This window comes from Podarcis bocagei (genome assembly GCF_964188305.1).
Source record: "Podarcis bocagei genome assembly, chromosome: 10".
NCBI lineage: Eukaryota > Metazoa > Chordata > Lepidosauria > Squamata > Lacertidae > Podarcis > Podarcis bocagei.
Window position 1 is genome coordinate 20,374,571 of NC_138135.1, and position 13,363 is coordinate 20,387,933.

The 13,363-nt window shown below is 39.6% G+C and overlaps 1 protein-coding gene across 5 annotated transcripts in view; it reads right to left on the reverse strand.

Annotated features, from left to right (window-relative positions):
- CACNA1C (calcium voltage-gated channel subunit alpha1 C) overlaps nt 1–13,363 on the reverse strand; it is a gene marked incomplete at its 5' end in the record, with an annotated part of 472,020 nt that overhangs the window by 162,097 nt on the left and 296,560 nt on the right. For 3 of the 5 annotated variants that reach the window (XM_081209739.1, XM_081209741.1, XM_081209740.1), the window contains 2 exons: nt 1,991–2,163; nt 5,743–5,846. In XM_081209739.1, coding sequence (XP_081065865.1) covers nt 1,991–2,163; nt 5,743–5,846 — 277 coding nt within the window. Of the gene's footprint in view, nt 1–1,990; nt 2,164–5,742; nt 5,847–8,579; nt 8,606–13,363 lie in introns of those variants that run through there. The other 2 variants (XM_081209742.1, XM_081209743.1) reach the window with 2 other exon arrangements.

Genomic DNA, 13,363 nt, shown 5'->3' on the forward strand with positions numbered 1-13,363 from the left:
AGTGGGGTGATTCAGCAGTAATTTAGGAAAATCTATTCAGAATCTCTCTTAATAGTATTAAAGCACTCTTTTTAAAAAGTAGGATAGAAGTCTGATACACAAATACATTTCTCTGCTTTATTCTCTTAATTCCTTTTCATAATTAATAACTCTATAGTCATATTAAATAAATTATAATAAATTTGGTTGATTTTGGAAATGCAAGCATTTAGCTAAAGAGCTAACACCATTCTCCAAGGCTTATCTCTTGAGTTTTTACTCAAGCAAAAGTTTTAATGAAGGTGCCTGCACAAAGACAGGATATAGTTTTAATGAAAATCTATGCTTGTTTGGCCATATAAAGAATTGATCAGGTATTATTTATTTGGTATTTGACATGGATAGCAGAGTATATCTATGGAAATATTTTGGGTTTTCCTGTCCAAAAGAATATAGCTGATAATGAACATTTCAACAATGAATGTTAAGAACAAAAGAACTGTCTGTTAATTGGCTAATAGTATGAAAGGTTCAAGACCTGGTATTTCAAGATAAATGAAAGAAAAATATCCCCAGGAGTTAATAAAGAGTAGAGGTTTTCTATGCCGATTAAAAAAGAGCATGAAAGGGTAAGATTCTCTGTATCCCATTTCATTATCTGAAACACTGCCAAATACCAGTGCCCATGGGTGGACAGATTTCTCTTCCACAGTGTTCTGCCTTGCCTGTCTTCCAATTATTCAAAATGAAATTTTCTAATTAATTTCAGAAATGGTGACTGCACTGTTGGTTCTTGTTGCAGCCCTTCATTTCTCCCATTCATCATGGGTTCACCCCCCACCCCCAGCTAGGCCATTTGCAGGACACATTAAAGCATCACAGACTTATTTTTAGCACCCAGTTGTACTCACCATTACATTAAGATACATATATTTTAATAAGGAAAAAGCTATGTGCATTTGGGGGGGGGGGTTATGCACTCAGTGTGATATTAAGAATGTGATGTCATGATTACAAATTTTGAAAACACAGTGACAGAAAGCAAAAACATTGATGCCACCATGTGACCAGGACAAGGCATTATGACACTAATAAAATCCAGAGAGAAATAAAGAAGGGTGGATTTTAGAAGCATTCTTACTAATCCCCTTAATCAGTGCTTTTTCTGGGGGGACGCAGGGGGATGCATACCCCTAAACATTTGCGAATATAAGTTTGGCCTCATTGAGGGGTGGTATTTCAATATGAGTAGGAAAGTGAGAGCACCCCTATTTTTTTTTTTAAGCACTGCTCCTAATACTGGTGAGTATCAATCTCTCAGTGGAGGTAAGAGAAACCAACAGGTGAGTAGCATTCACAAATTGATTGCCTCTTTGTTTCTGAGCCCAATTTAAAGTGCTCATGATAGTGTTTAAAGCCCTAAACAACTCAAGTCCCAAATATCTGAAAGACTGTCTGCTTCCCAACAGCTCCTCTTGGGTATTAAGCGGGAACCCTCTTGGTAGATCTGTTGTCCTCTGAAGCTCAGTGTGTGTGTAATGCAGGAGAGGGCATTTTCTGTGGCAGTCCAAAGGTTTTATAATTCCTCACCACAGAGGTGTGTCTGGCAACTTCACCATATAGTTTTTGGTGACTGGAAGATGCATCTCTTTATCCTGGCTGGCACTGTGGGGTGGGTGTGTCAGGGGACCAAGAATAAATGGGATCCTATGGATCCACAGCCTCCCCCAACATGCCCCCAAGCACCCTTGGAGTACCTGGTTTTGTTTTCCACCATGGACAGTGTCTTTATTTTTTCTGCTGCCACACAACACCTCTGGTGGTGGACCTTCCATTCCCTTCTCCAGTTTTATGTAGCAAACACTGATAGTGTTGCAGTATGGCAAAATTTATCTTAGCAAGGCTTGGGTGCACCCTTCTAAGTTCCTGAGCATAGGTTCATTAATGCAGCCCATAAAGAACATTAATTGCTGGCTAGACACCCTAGGACAAACAGAGGAGAGTTGCTTACTGTTTCGGGGCTTCTCTTCATCCATGCCCTCATCTTCATTTTCTGGGTCAATATCTTCTGCTTGAGTTATCCAGTCCAGATATCCCTTCAAGTCCTCTTCCAGCTGTTGTTTCTCTCGCAATTTCTGAAAGTCACCTCGAGCTTTTGCTTTCTCTCTCTCTTTAGAAAACTCCCTGGCAAGAGGGAGGGGATTAAAGGATGAGAACAGGAGACCAAAAGAAAGATAGAAAAGAATTAGCTTGAATTGCACTGGAGATTATAAATTTCCTGCTATGGTAACTTGGCTGTCCATATTAATTTCAATCCATATTAATACATGCGATTCCTCTGTTTCATACACAATGACTTATCTTTAAGATGGTAATGTCAGCTACTTGTTCTGTATCTCAAGAGAATTAATGATTATTTTTGTTATTATTTCTTGCTTGCAGGAAAATATTATTCTGAATAATCTTGAACAAACTATTATCTGTACTGCAGTAACATAAGGACCGTCTTTTCTCAACTCAAGGCAAAACTCCAAGCTTCTGTATGTGCCGATGTATATCTGTCATCATGCCAGGCTCTGCTCCATCTTCTCTTAGGAATCTCATAATAAAGACTTTAAAGTGGAGGATTGCAAGAAGCTCTACTTAACCCTCAGGAAGATCAGAAACAGCTCAGTAGATCAGTTCTAGAAGACAGCTTTGCCATAAGGTAGATGGATACATCACAAATATGACAAATGTGGAAAAAACAAAGTGCTTCTAATATAAGCTGAAGCTCTGTGGCATGGAACTGTAAACAAAAGATGGATAGTGAGAAATCCAATGCCTTTCTCCTTCCAAGCACTGTATAAACATTATTCCACATTGAAGGCTTGTTGAATATTGTTAACACTCTTTAATGTATGGGGAACCAGGAAGTGGAAAAATTAGTGTTCATATTTGTCTGATGCCTCTTTAGATAGTCTGATCATTTTCAAAGCTGCTGTGTACCAACTGCTCCCAAAGTATCAACTAGAAATAATGAATCCCATCCTTATTTCCCATCCTGCTCCCTGTAATCTTTTAAAGTAGAGATCTGACAACTTGACTTTCTGCTTGCAAATAAGGATTTTTTAAAAAAATAATTCTAGCCCATGGGTAGGTAAACTAAGGCCCGGGGGCTGGATTTGGCCCAATCACCGTCTAAATCTGGCCCGCGGATTGTCCGGGAATCAGTGTGTTTTTACATGAGTAAGATAGATAAGATAAACTTTATGCGCATTAGCCAACGGCCATAGCAACATAAAACAAGCAATATATACAAATAAAATATATACAAATAAAAAATACAGCAATGGGTGAAAAGGGCAATCAAATGGCCAATATTATTGGCAAATAAGGAATTCTACTATTGAGTTATTGCAAGGATAATATTGGAAAAATTAGTGGTTTTGAAAAATCATTCCACAGCAACAATAGCAAAGTAGTACAAAAACCAGTATCTTAAAATCTGATCTATGAAGGCCTGCTGTCTCTGGGAATATCAAATGAAATTCTTTAAAAAATTCCATCTATGGTGCTAATTTGAATCTATTCAGTATCAATATATGACCAAGAATGACCTCCAAATGATTCCTATTTGGCATTATTCTGTGAAATGACTGCAATTTCCATTCAGTTCCACATCTTACAATGGGCATAAATTATTTATGCTTGTTAGCTGTCATACCGAGAAAGCAAATTATCAAAAGGCTTGTTGACTGAACTACCCTTTCATTCATGTGGGCAATTTCCTCAGAACAAATCCGCAATCTGCTAAGTGTGTATGGTAACAAATGTTTATACAGCTAATGGGCAACCTGCATTTTTCAATTGACATGTATAAAATGTAAAAATTGAAATCTTTCCTATTTTACCACCATTTATTTTTGTTTCTGACCCCCATTTTTCAGAAGGCTAGAAACAAAAACAAACAAAAAACGTGCCCTGTCCTTCAATGATTAAATGCAGTTACAATGGAGAGTTGTTAGCCAAGAAAAATAATAATCTGAGAAGCACCTTCCAGAGGAAGGATGGGATATAAATTGAATAAACAATCATAACATCAGTAGGTTAAAATTTGTTTCATATACTTCCATTCATTTTTTACCAATTCTTTACCATGATGTCACATGCATAGGGTGATATCCAACGTTAGTCATTCTCAGAATAATCCCATTGAAATTAATGGAATTCACCCAATAAGCAATAGGTATTATTTTTCTCTCTATGGTCAACATTTCATTAAATGGTTATGAAACTGCTTCACTAATGTAATAACAAGAAAAGGCCTATGGCATATAGACAACTTATGTGCTTAAATTACTCAGGGGTCTTAGAATTCAAATTCTAAAATTTCGAAAATCCTCTGTGACACACAAGTACATACAGTGGTGCCCCGCAAGACGAATGCCTCGCAAGACGGAAAACTCACTAGACAAAAAAGTTTTCCGTTTTGGAGGTGCTTCGCAAAACAAATTTCCTATGGGCTTGCTTCGCAAGATGACAATGTCTTGCGAGTTCCTGCTGGTTTTTTTCCCCCCTTCCCCCCTTTTTCTAAGCCGCTAAGCCGCATATCAGCTGATCCGATCAGCAGATAAGCCGCTAATAGCCGCTAAAAGCCGCTAATAGCGCTAATCCATCAATGGGCTTGCTTTGCAAGACGAAAAAACCGCTAGACGAAGAGAATCACAGAACGGATTCTTTTCGTCTTGCGAGGCACCACTGTAGCCAACATTTGCCAGTTCTGCTGTGATGTCAGTTTATCAAGCCAATAAGAATCAAAGTAATTAGACCTGTGCTTCCCAATCCCTACTGAGACCCCATGTAAACCACTCATAAATTCTAGTTATAAGCTCATTAGTTATGATAATGTTATTTACTATATTCATTACTTCCACCAGGGGCAACAGTTTGCATATCGGGGTGAAGTTTCAATCCCAACAATGTTATATATAAGGGTGTGGAGTATTTTCCACACCTAGCACTGCTAGCTTTTGGCAGTGCTGGCTTTCAACCCCCACCCCACTACTTTAGGCTGCTTAATGCCATACTTTTAATTTAGACTTTCACTGTCCATTTATAAGGTAAAGTTGATCCAAATCCCACTGACATTAGCAGATGACATTAGGAATATGTTGGATCAGGGCCCATATCTTCAACCCAAGAGAAAGAACATAAAGAATAATACAGAAGCATGTGTAATTAAACAACAACAATATTAATTCCAAACATTTTTCCAGGTACTGCTTACCCGCTAAGTACACCGAGAACCAAGTTAAGTACAAAAAATGACCCTATGATGATTAGTGTAACAAAATAGATCCAGGGCCAGCCCCTTCCTATGGCATCATTGACCTGGAAGAGTGGAATGATAATTAGTGTGGAAAGTTCCATTCCTGAGCATTACAAGGCTCCAGCTGAAGGGAACTTGAGTCACCAGTGCTGAATTTGTTGTTCGGTTCAACCAACCAGGAAGTAAATTTTCTACCTACTTTAGTATAGATTGAGTTAAGTATTTGGTCACCTTATCAAGTGAATTTCCAACCACTGTATACTGTGCTGTAACTTGCCTGTCAGACACAGGCAAGACACAGTCTGGGGAATCAATGTAGAAATCATAACAAATATAACCCTTGGTTTTGCTTGTGACAATTAAAGGATTCTGGTGACACAGACGAACCCTGATTCTGGAGTCTTGCCCTGCAGCATGAGGGGGAAAAAATAACACCAAAACCAGCAGCTTACCCGCTCAACACACCAAGAACCAGATTAAGAACGAAAAAGGATCCAAAGATGACCAGACTGACAAAGTACACCCAGGGTAACTCATAGCCCATAGCGTCCTGCATCTGGAAAGATGGAGGATAGTTAGAAGATAGAGACAGAAAGCAGAATGGATTAGGGAAAGAAGACAGAAAGGTTTGCAAATAAGGCCTGTGGATAAAACAGATAGTTGGACATATTTTAGCTAATACCTAATTTTAGCTGTTTTGAAGGGCCTTTGACTTAAAATACCATGTGAAAACAGAATGTGTCCATGAGAGTGAAATTAAACCAGATATATTGGGAACCACCTATTTTACTCATTGATATAAGAGAAGCATAACATTTTTATTATGTGCTAGGTGATGAACAGAACTTCAGTTACTCCAGTGATCCTTTGTTTAGTTTATTATTTATAGCCTTCAGCATATTAAAATATAGAGGAAGAAGGGGGGAAGAAACCCTCAGTTACAAAATATAGACATAATATATTTGTGAACAATTGGATAGAGATTACATTTTTAAAATAATAACAACAACAAAGTTAAGAAACACCCTTTCCTCTGTGTGTGTCCCCACGCCCATTTGCTGCTCTATCAAAGCAGATGGTCACACTGAATACAGTTTGGGTGGTGCATCAGCAACCATCTAGTTTTGTTTAAAGATTCAAATGTTTATTTTTGTTGTTTTCGGAGTAACCATTTGTACTGAACTACCCAAATTGGAGACCAGTGTTAAGGAAATGTGCTGTGATTACCACTGTTTTTATACTAAAGTACATTATGTACATATATTTCAGTAAATATCTGCAAGTCTTTACCATGTTTCCTTCTGCTTTGGGATAAACAAGGCATATATGCACTTTGTAAAAAAGCAGCCTTCCCATTGGCACAGCAAGGCTGAACTACAGCATTTTAAAAAATATTATCCAGGAATTCATACTGGGGAAGGTAAAACTGCCCATATAGCTACAATCAAATCCTCTGCTCTTTATTTTTTTAAATTTTTTTATTTTTTTATTTTTTTTTATTTATTCAGGATTTTCTTGTTTTACAGAAGTGTAGTGCCTCGTATTTTTATTTTTTTCCATGTAACATTTTTACAAATCCATTTCATTTGTTGAGGCATTAGGGGGAGAAGAAAAGAAAAAAGAAAAAAGAAAGGGGGGTGGAGAGGGGGAAGATGGATAGGGGTGGGGTGGCAGTGTTTCTATTATGTTTAATGTATGTAGAGTTTGGTGTCAGCGTTGCTTGTGTTGTTCGCTTGTGTTCCTTTGGTGGTGAGAGAGGTTGGGGTTGGCCTAGGGTGTGATTGTTTGCTTGTGATTGGCTGTGGTGATCTTTGTTTTCGTGTGTGGGTGAGGTGGGTGGGTGTTTTGGATCAGGTTAGCCATATTGATTTGTATGCTGTTGGTGGATTATTGTCACTGTCCTGTTGGGCTCTGCTCTTGATTTTTACTCATAAATGTATTCTGCATCAAGCCCAGCATTCTTATGAAATAATCTGAAGCAATGGCTTCAAGTAGCACATTCCTAAAGCAGAACAATTTTCCTGCCTCCAGGTTCCATCTCTGTTATTAAAAAAAGCAGGGAAAGAAGTATAATTTTGACATTTCATAACTAAGACTTCCACTTTTTACTATAGCATCATGACACCTGAACTTCCTTGTGGCAACTAAACAGGTTGTCCCTTCAATTTCAAATGATTACAAAAGATTTAAAGCCACTGTATTCAAAGCAAACCTGTACAGTATAAGCCCAGGGAGGTAGCCATAGCTCAATTATAGACCATCTGGTTTGCATGCAGAAGGTCCCAGTTTCAGTCCCTGGTATCTCCAGAAAGAGCTGGGAATGTGCCCCCCCCCCCCGAAATCCTGAAGAAGCACTGCCAGTCAGTGCACAGAATTCTGAGCTACGTGGACTGAGTCTGACTCAGTATGTCAGTTTCCTCTGTTCCTATTAGGAACAATGAATGCTGACACCATGAGGACATTTCTACACTGTATAGAGTCACTTGAGTGGCAAAAGGAAAAGGGAGGGAAGAGTCTCTGTACTTGGGTGTAGAAGTAACCCTTCTAGCTGCTGTACTATAAAGGCATCCCTGTTGGGTCAAACTAATGATGCGCACATCCTGTTTCTTGCATTAACCTATAAAACGTATCATAGACGGAATAAAATTGGGGCATGCTTTTACTTTGCTTTTGTGAATGTTTTACAAGCCCTGTTTTGTATTTGTTCATTATCTAGTCCCCATGCAAAGGACAAAGTGGTTGCTAAAATTCACAAATCCTTTTGCCTGCCACGGCCAAAGCTGCTGCCTCTCTGAAAATAGGGAGCTGCTGTTTGCTCAACAAAGAGGGATGTGAATATACTAATACTGCAGTGCAATGAAATATTTTAATTTTTCAAAGAATATTATGAAGGGTTCCTAAAACTTCTCAGTTGTGGAAAAACCTCTCCCTATGCTGCCAGCTGTAAAGAAAAGTAGCCCTCTTTAGACTCAGTGATACCTGTCCTATCTCTGCTGCCACTATGGTTGTTACCCTGAGGATTATTTTCTGTAGAATTGAGAAAGGGGTAGGCCAAAAGCTTTAGGCTGCTCCTAGAGCTATAATCACTGTTCTTCCATTTTAAGCTACAAATGCAAATTGCAGCTGATTTTCTACCCTCTTGGGAATATTGTGATTTTTCTGTGGGTGCATCCTGACACATTCTGTTCACTCTAGTGGACATGACAAAGTCATGTGGGCAGGGAAGGGTACAATTCACCTGAGCAGCCACTGCTTAAATCAATTGTTTAATCTGCACCATAGTACTTACTGAAGCTGTTTATGGCTGATTTCTGCTATGCCTTGTTACAAAGTGCTGCATTACTGGAACAGACGTGTTTTACACCAGAAGTTTCTAACTGAAAACAACAGACACGTTGCTAAAATGGCTGGAGTTGGAAAGGAAGCAGTTTTTTAAAACAATTTTTAAATTGGCATGATAAAACTCCTTAATTTAAGTGCTCTCTCTCTCTCTCTCTGGGTGTGTGTGTACACGAGCCATTCAGTGCCAATTTAAATATAAATTAAAGAACAGGGTGGTAAAATGCTCCCCAGGAGGAGGGCCACCAGCAGTAGCTTCCCAGCCACTCAGAGCAGAGCCCCCTCCTTCATCAGTGGCGCTCCTCTCTGCTGATGGAGGCCTGCAATTCATTTTAATACTCTCTCATAGTCGTCAACATCATGATGGTTAGACTGCAGCCTTAGTGAGCAAATTGTGTCAACTTATTCCGATTCAGAGTTGAACAATGGGTTTTCTCAGGTAAACAGTGGGATAAAACAAAACCTGTGTGGCCTACAAAACGTGGACCTGTGCCTGGAAAGTGTGGTGCAAAATGAAGTCTGGATTAGCCCTTAGTGTGGCAGCACCTACCGTGGTGCTGTCAGTCACTTTGTAGCTTTCTGTTTTTTATTTAATCTTGTTGCACAATTTATTTATCCTCCAACTCAGCTAACATCATTAATGATGTTAATGATTAATAACACAAATTAAATACATTTAAAAACACAAAAGGAAACAGCAGCAGAACAACAACAGTATCAAGAAAGAGCAGAAATGCAGCCACTGATCAGTGCAAAAACCCAAACAGGTCTTTTGTGAGTGTTGGAAGACCAATAAAGAGGATCTCCCAGAACAGGAGTTTCACACAGTGTGTTCCTTTCCTGAGTCCCCAGCAATAATAACAACAGTTATAGTCACCATAATTGTCTCAAGGCAATGTGCAACAAAAACTACTAAAAAAATGCAGAAAACAGCAGAATTAAACAACAGATTTAAAACAAAACTAAAACAATACCAAACAGACAGTGATGGAAAAGCCCCAGTTATCCATCTGGGAAAGTCTGTTGGAAAAGGAATATTGCTAATTGTTTCTGGAAAATGCCTGTCATGTCATGAAAGGACTGTTATTTTACAGAATAGGAGCAGCCATGCTAACAGCTCTGCTATGAGTTACTGTGGAGCAGGTTTCTGAGATATTTGGAAACTGCAGACTGTAGGGATCTACTGGGTATATACGGGAATCAAGTAGGGACACCAATCTCAGTAGACTTTGGTGGTAGTTCCAATCGGGGCTTCCTCTTTGGGCTTCAGTGGACAAGGAGGATTACACAGAAGGAGCTAGCCCTTTAGGTATGGAACTTGCATAGGGCTAAGAAAAGCTGGGAAATCAGTCCTGCTGCACCACAGAAATGTTTCTTTGCAGTTTAGTTCTTTGTATATTTGTAGTGCAGGGACGCGGGTGGCGCTGTGGGTAAAACCTCAGTGCCTAGGACTTGCCGATCGTATGGTCGGCGGTTTGAATCCCCGCGGCGGGGTGAGCTCCCGTCGTTCGGTCCCAGCTCCTGCCCACCTAGCAGTTCGAAAGCACTCTTAAGTGCAAGTAGATAAATAGGGACCGCTTTATAGCGGGAAGGTAAATGGCGTTTCCGTGTGCTGCGCTGGCGCTGGCTTGCCAGCTGCAGCTTCGTCACGCTGGCCACGTGACCCGGAAGTGTCTTCAGACGGCGCCAGCTCACGGCCTCTAGAGCGAGATGAGCACGCAACCCTAGAGTCGGACACGACTGGCCCGTACGGGCAGGGGTACCTTTACCTTTACCTTTATATTTGTAGCGCAGATAAACAATGCCAAATTCCTATACTTATTTGATACTGACATAATGACTCCATCACCCTGGTGTGGGGCAGGGATGGACCAATTATAGGATATGTGACAAAAGACCTAAAAATATATTTTAAAGAGCTACAGTTGCTATTTCATGGACACTTGGCCTCTATACAAACTGCTGGCTATGAAGGACTTACGATTTCTTGTGAGGACTTGTTTCTAAAGTCTCATGAAACTATCAGCAGAACATTATTTTTCTATTATGAAAAGGAGCACCCTGACTCTATGTTTGGGTTTTAAAAAAATTCTTGGCAATTTGCCAAAGCACATTGACTATGCAGCCATTAATCACAAACCCAAATTCTTGACAGCAGATGTAGGCTTTTTCTGCAGAACTTTTTTTACTGATCAGGGTAGAATCTACACGCATATAAAAACCTTTTTAAAAATACATTGAATTTCCTTAAGGCTCACCATCGCCATCTATGTCACATTGTATATTGCACTTAAAACACACTTAAAATGTTTTATAGTGGTACCTTGGATTAAGAACTTAATTCGTTCTGGAGGTCCGTTCTTAACCTGAAACTGTTCTTAACCTGAGGTACCACTTTAGCTAATGGGGTCTCCCGTTGCCGGAGCACGATTTCTGTTCTCATCCTGAAGCAAAGTTCTTAACCCGAGGTACTATTTCTGGGTTAGCGGAGTCTGTAACCTGAAGCGTATGTAACCTGAGGTACCACTGTATTTGCAGCTTTATAGCTGAGTCTCTGGTTCATGGGGTCATGGAGAGTCGAACAGGACTAAGACGACTAAACAACAACAAGCTGAGTCCAAAGCCTAGTCTTTCATAGTTTCTCTACTGAGATGAAAAACTTGCGCACAGTAATATTTGATGCAGTCATGCACTGCCAAACCAGACCATGAAATCTGCCAGGATGTTTTCAATACTGTTCACTTAAAAAAACACCACACACACACACACACACACACACACACACACACACACACACATTAAGGTATTTATTATAACTGTTCCATCATAAAAAGTTTTTTGGTCCTTAATAGTGCATTTGGTTCTATGTGAATTTCTTATTTATGAGTTGCATGAACTGCACCAAGAAAAGATGTTCATCTACCAGCTTCTTAGTTCTATTATGAGATAATCTGTGGTACATACAGAAACATGGAACTGCATTTGGTGAAACTTCATATTGTCAACAGTGCACAAAACTTCCACATCTGAATTTTAAAACTTGAAAACTCGACAAAAGGAACTGATCTCATCTTGTGGTAAAAGTAAATATAGAAATCAGTAGAAGCAGGGTGTCCTGATAGGGTGCAAGGTGTTGGGGGCACTCAAACCAGCAATTCAGAAAGCAGAGCCCATGACCACTAGAGCAGCTCTGAAGGTGTTCCTGCCTCAGTCTCTGCTATGCTGCAGCATCACTCACATGGTGGCTAAAGCAGGAAAAGCCACCTTTAATTTCAGCTAAGAACATGGGCCTGCCTAGCTCTATATAACACCTGTTCCAAGTTGTGTTCCACACAGGGCATTTTATTTTTATGAATAGTAGCAGTAGAAAACTTGCCTTATATCATTTGGTAGCTGACCGCCAGCCCTTCCATTCTTGTCTGCACCATCTGGCACCAATCATCAACCTATTAGTATTATTATTCACATTTGTTTGTCACTTTATTTTTAAAAAGTCTCAAAGCAACTTAAGATAAAATACAAGCCTGTAAAATCAATTAAAAAGCAAAGGAAAAAACAACAATGTACAAAACAACTAAAAGGACAAATTCTACCCCACCCCACTAGAAAATGAGCACCACACATAGGTGCCATCTCCTCAGGGCTCTGGGTGCCCGAGCACCCACAAAATTTCCCATAATAGGGACCGGACACCTACAAAATGCAACACGCCCTGTGGAAAGAGCGCAGAGTTCAGGCAGGAGGGGAAGAGAGAACACAGAGTTTGGGGGGGGGGAAGAGTGTGCAGAGTTTGGGTGCGAGGGGAAGAGAAAAATAGGTGCCGGTACTCACCATGAAGTTGTTACAGTGTCACACTTTTTAACAACAAAAGAGGTGCCGGTACTGCGTAACCTTGCATACCCCCTGAAAAAAATGAACTGACTAGGATTGCAATCTAAACACACTTACTGTGATGAAATACACCCCAATGACACCCAACTGGATTTCTGAGTAAACATGCATAGCATTGTCCTATTAACTCCCAAATAAATTTGCCTATGGTCAGGGTGCCACTTAAAGACAAAGCCAACAGAACATTTTGCTCTGTGGTTATAGTAGCCCAGAATAGAAATGAGGAAGAACACTGTTTTTGAAAGAAAGAAAGAAAGAAAATGTCCAGATTTCCAGGTAGAAAATATTTTAATGATATACAATATGAGCTCCAATCCTTTGCAAAACTTGCTCTGATTTTTATTTGCTCAAAATATTAGGGGTTGTTTTTTATCATATAAAGTCTCATTTTTATTTCCTTCATGATGAGTCAGTTAAATTTTTGCAGGATAAAACTAATGAATGCAAAAGCAATTAGCAATTCAGTGCAATTCAATTGCCTCTATTAAGGAGGGAGGTGCCACTTTGTGTAATATATTGTCCAACAATGAAATTCATTGTTATTCACTGTATAAGGAATGGACACATACATGGAAATATTTGTACTGGCATCCCATCTATATATCTGGCAATACAAGTAAATAAACTGGGCAACATCTCAAGTAATGCTTTTTGATACAGAAACCTGTCTTTTTATTTTCACAGATGCAGTCTGAGTCTCCCTTGAGAACAAAATATTAAAAGCAAGGAGTCACCTAGCAGTGAGCCAGGCTGTTAGCAAGCTATTCTGGCTCTCTGCCAGTAATAACAGCAGAGGTGGAGGGGAACTATCTTTTCAACCAACATATTTACTTCTCTCCCAAA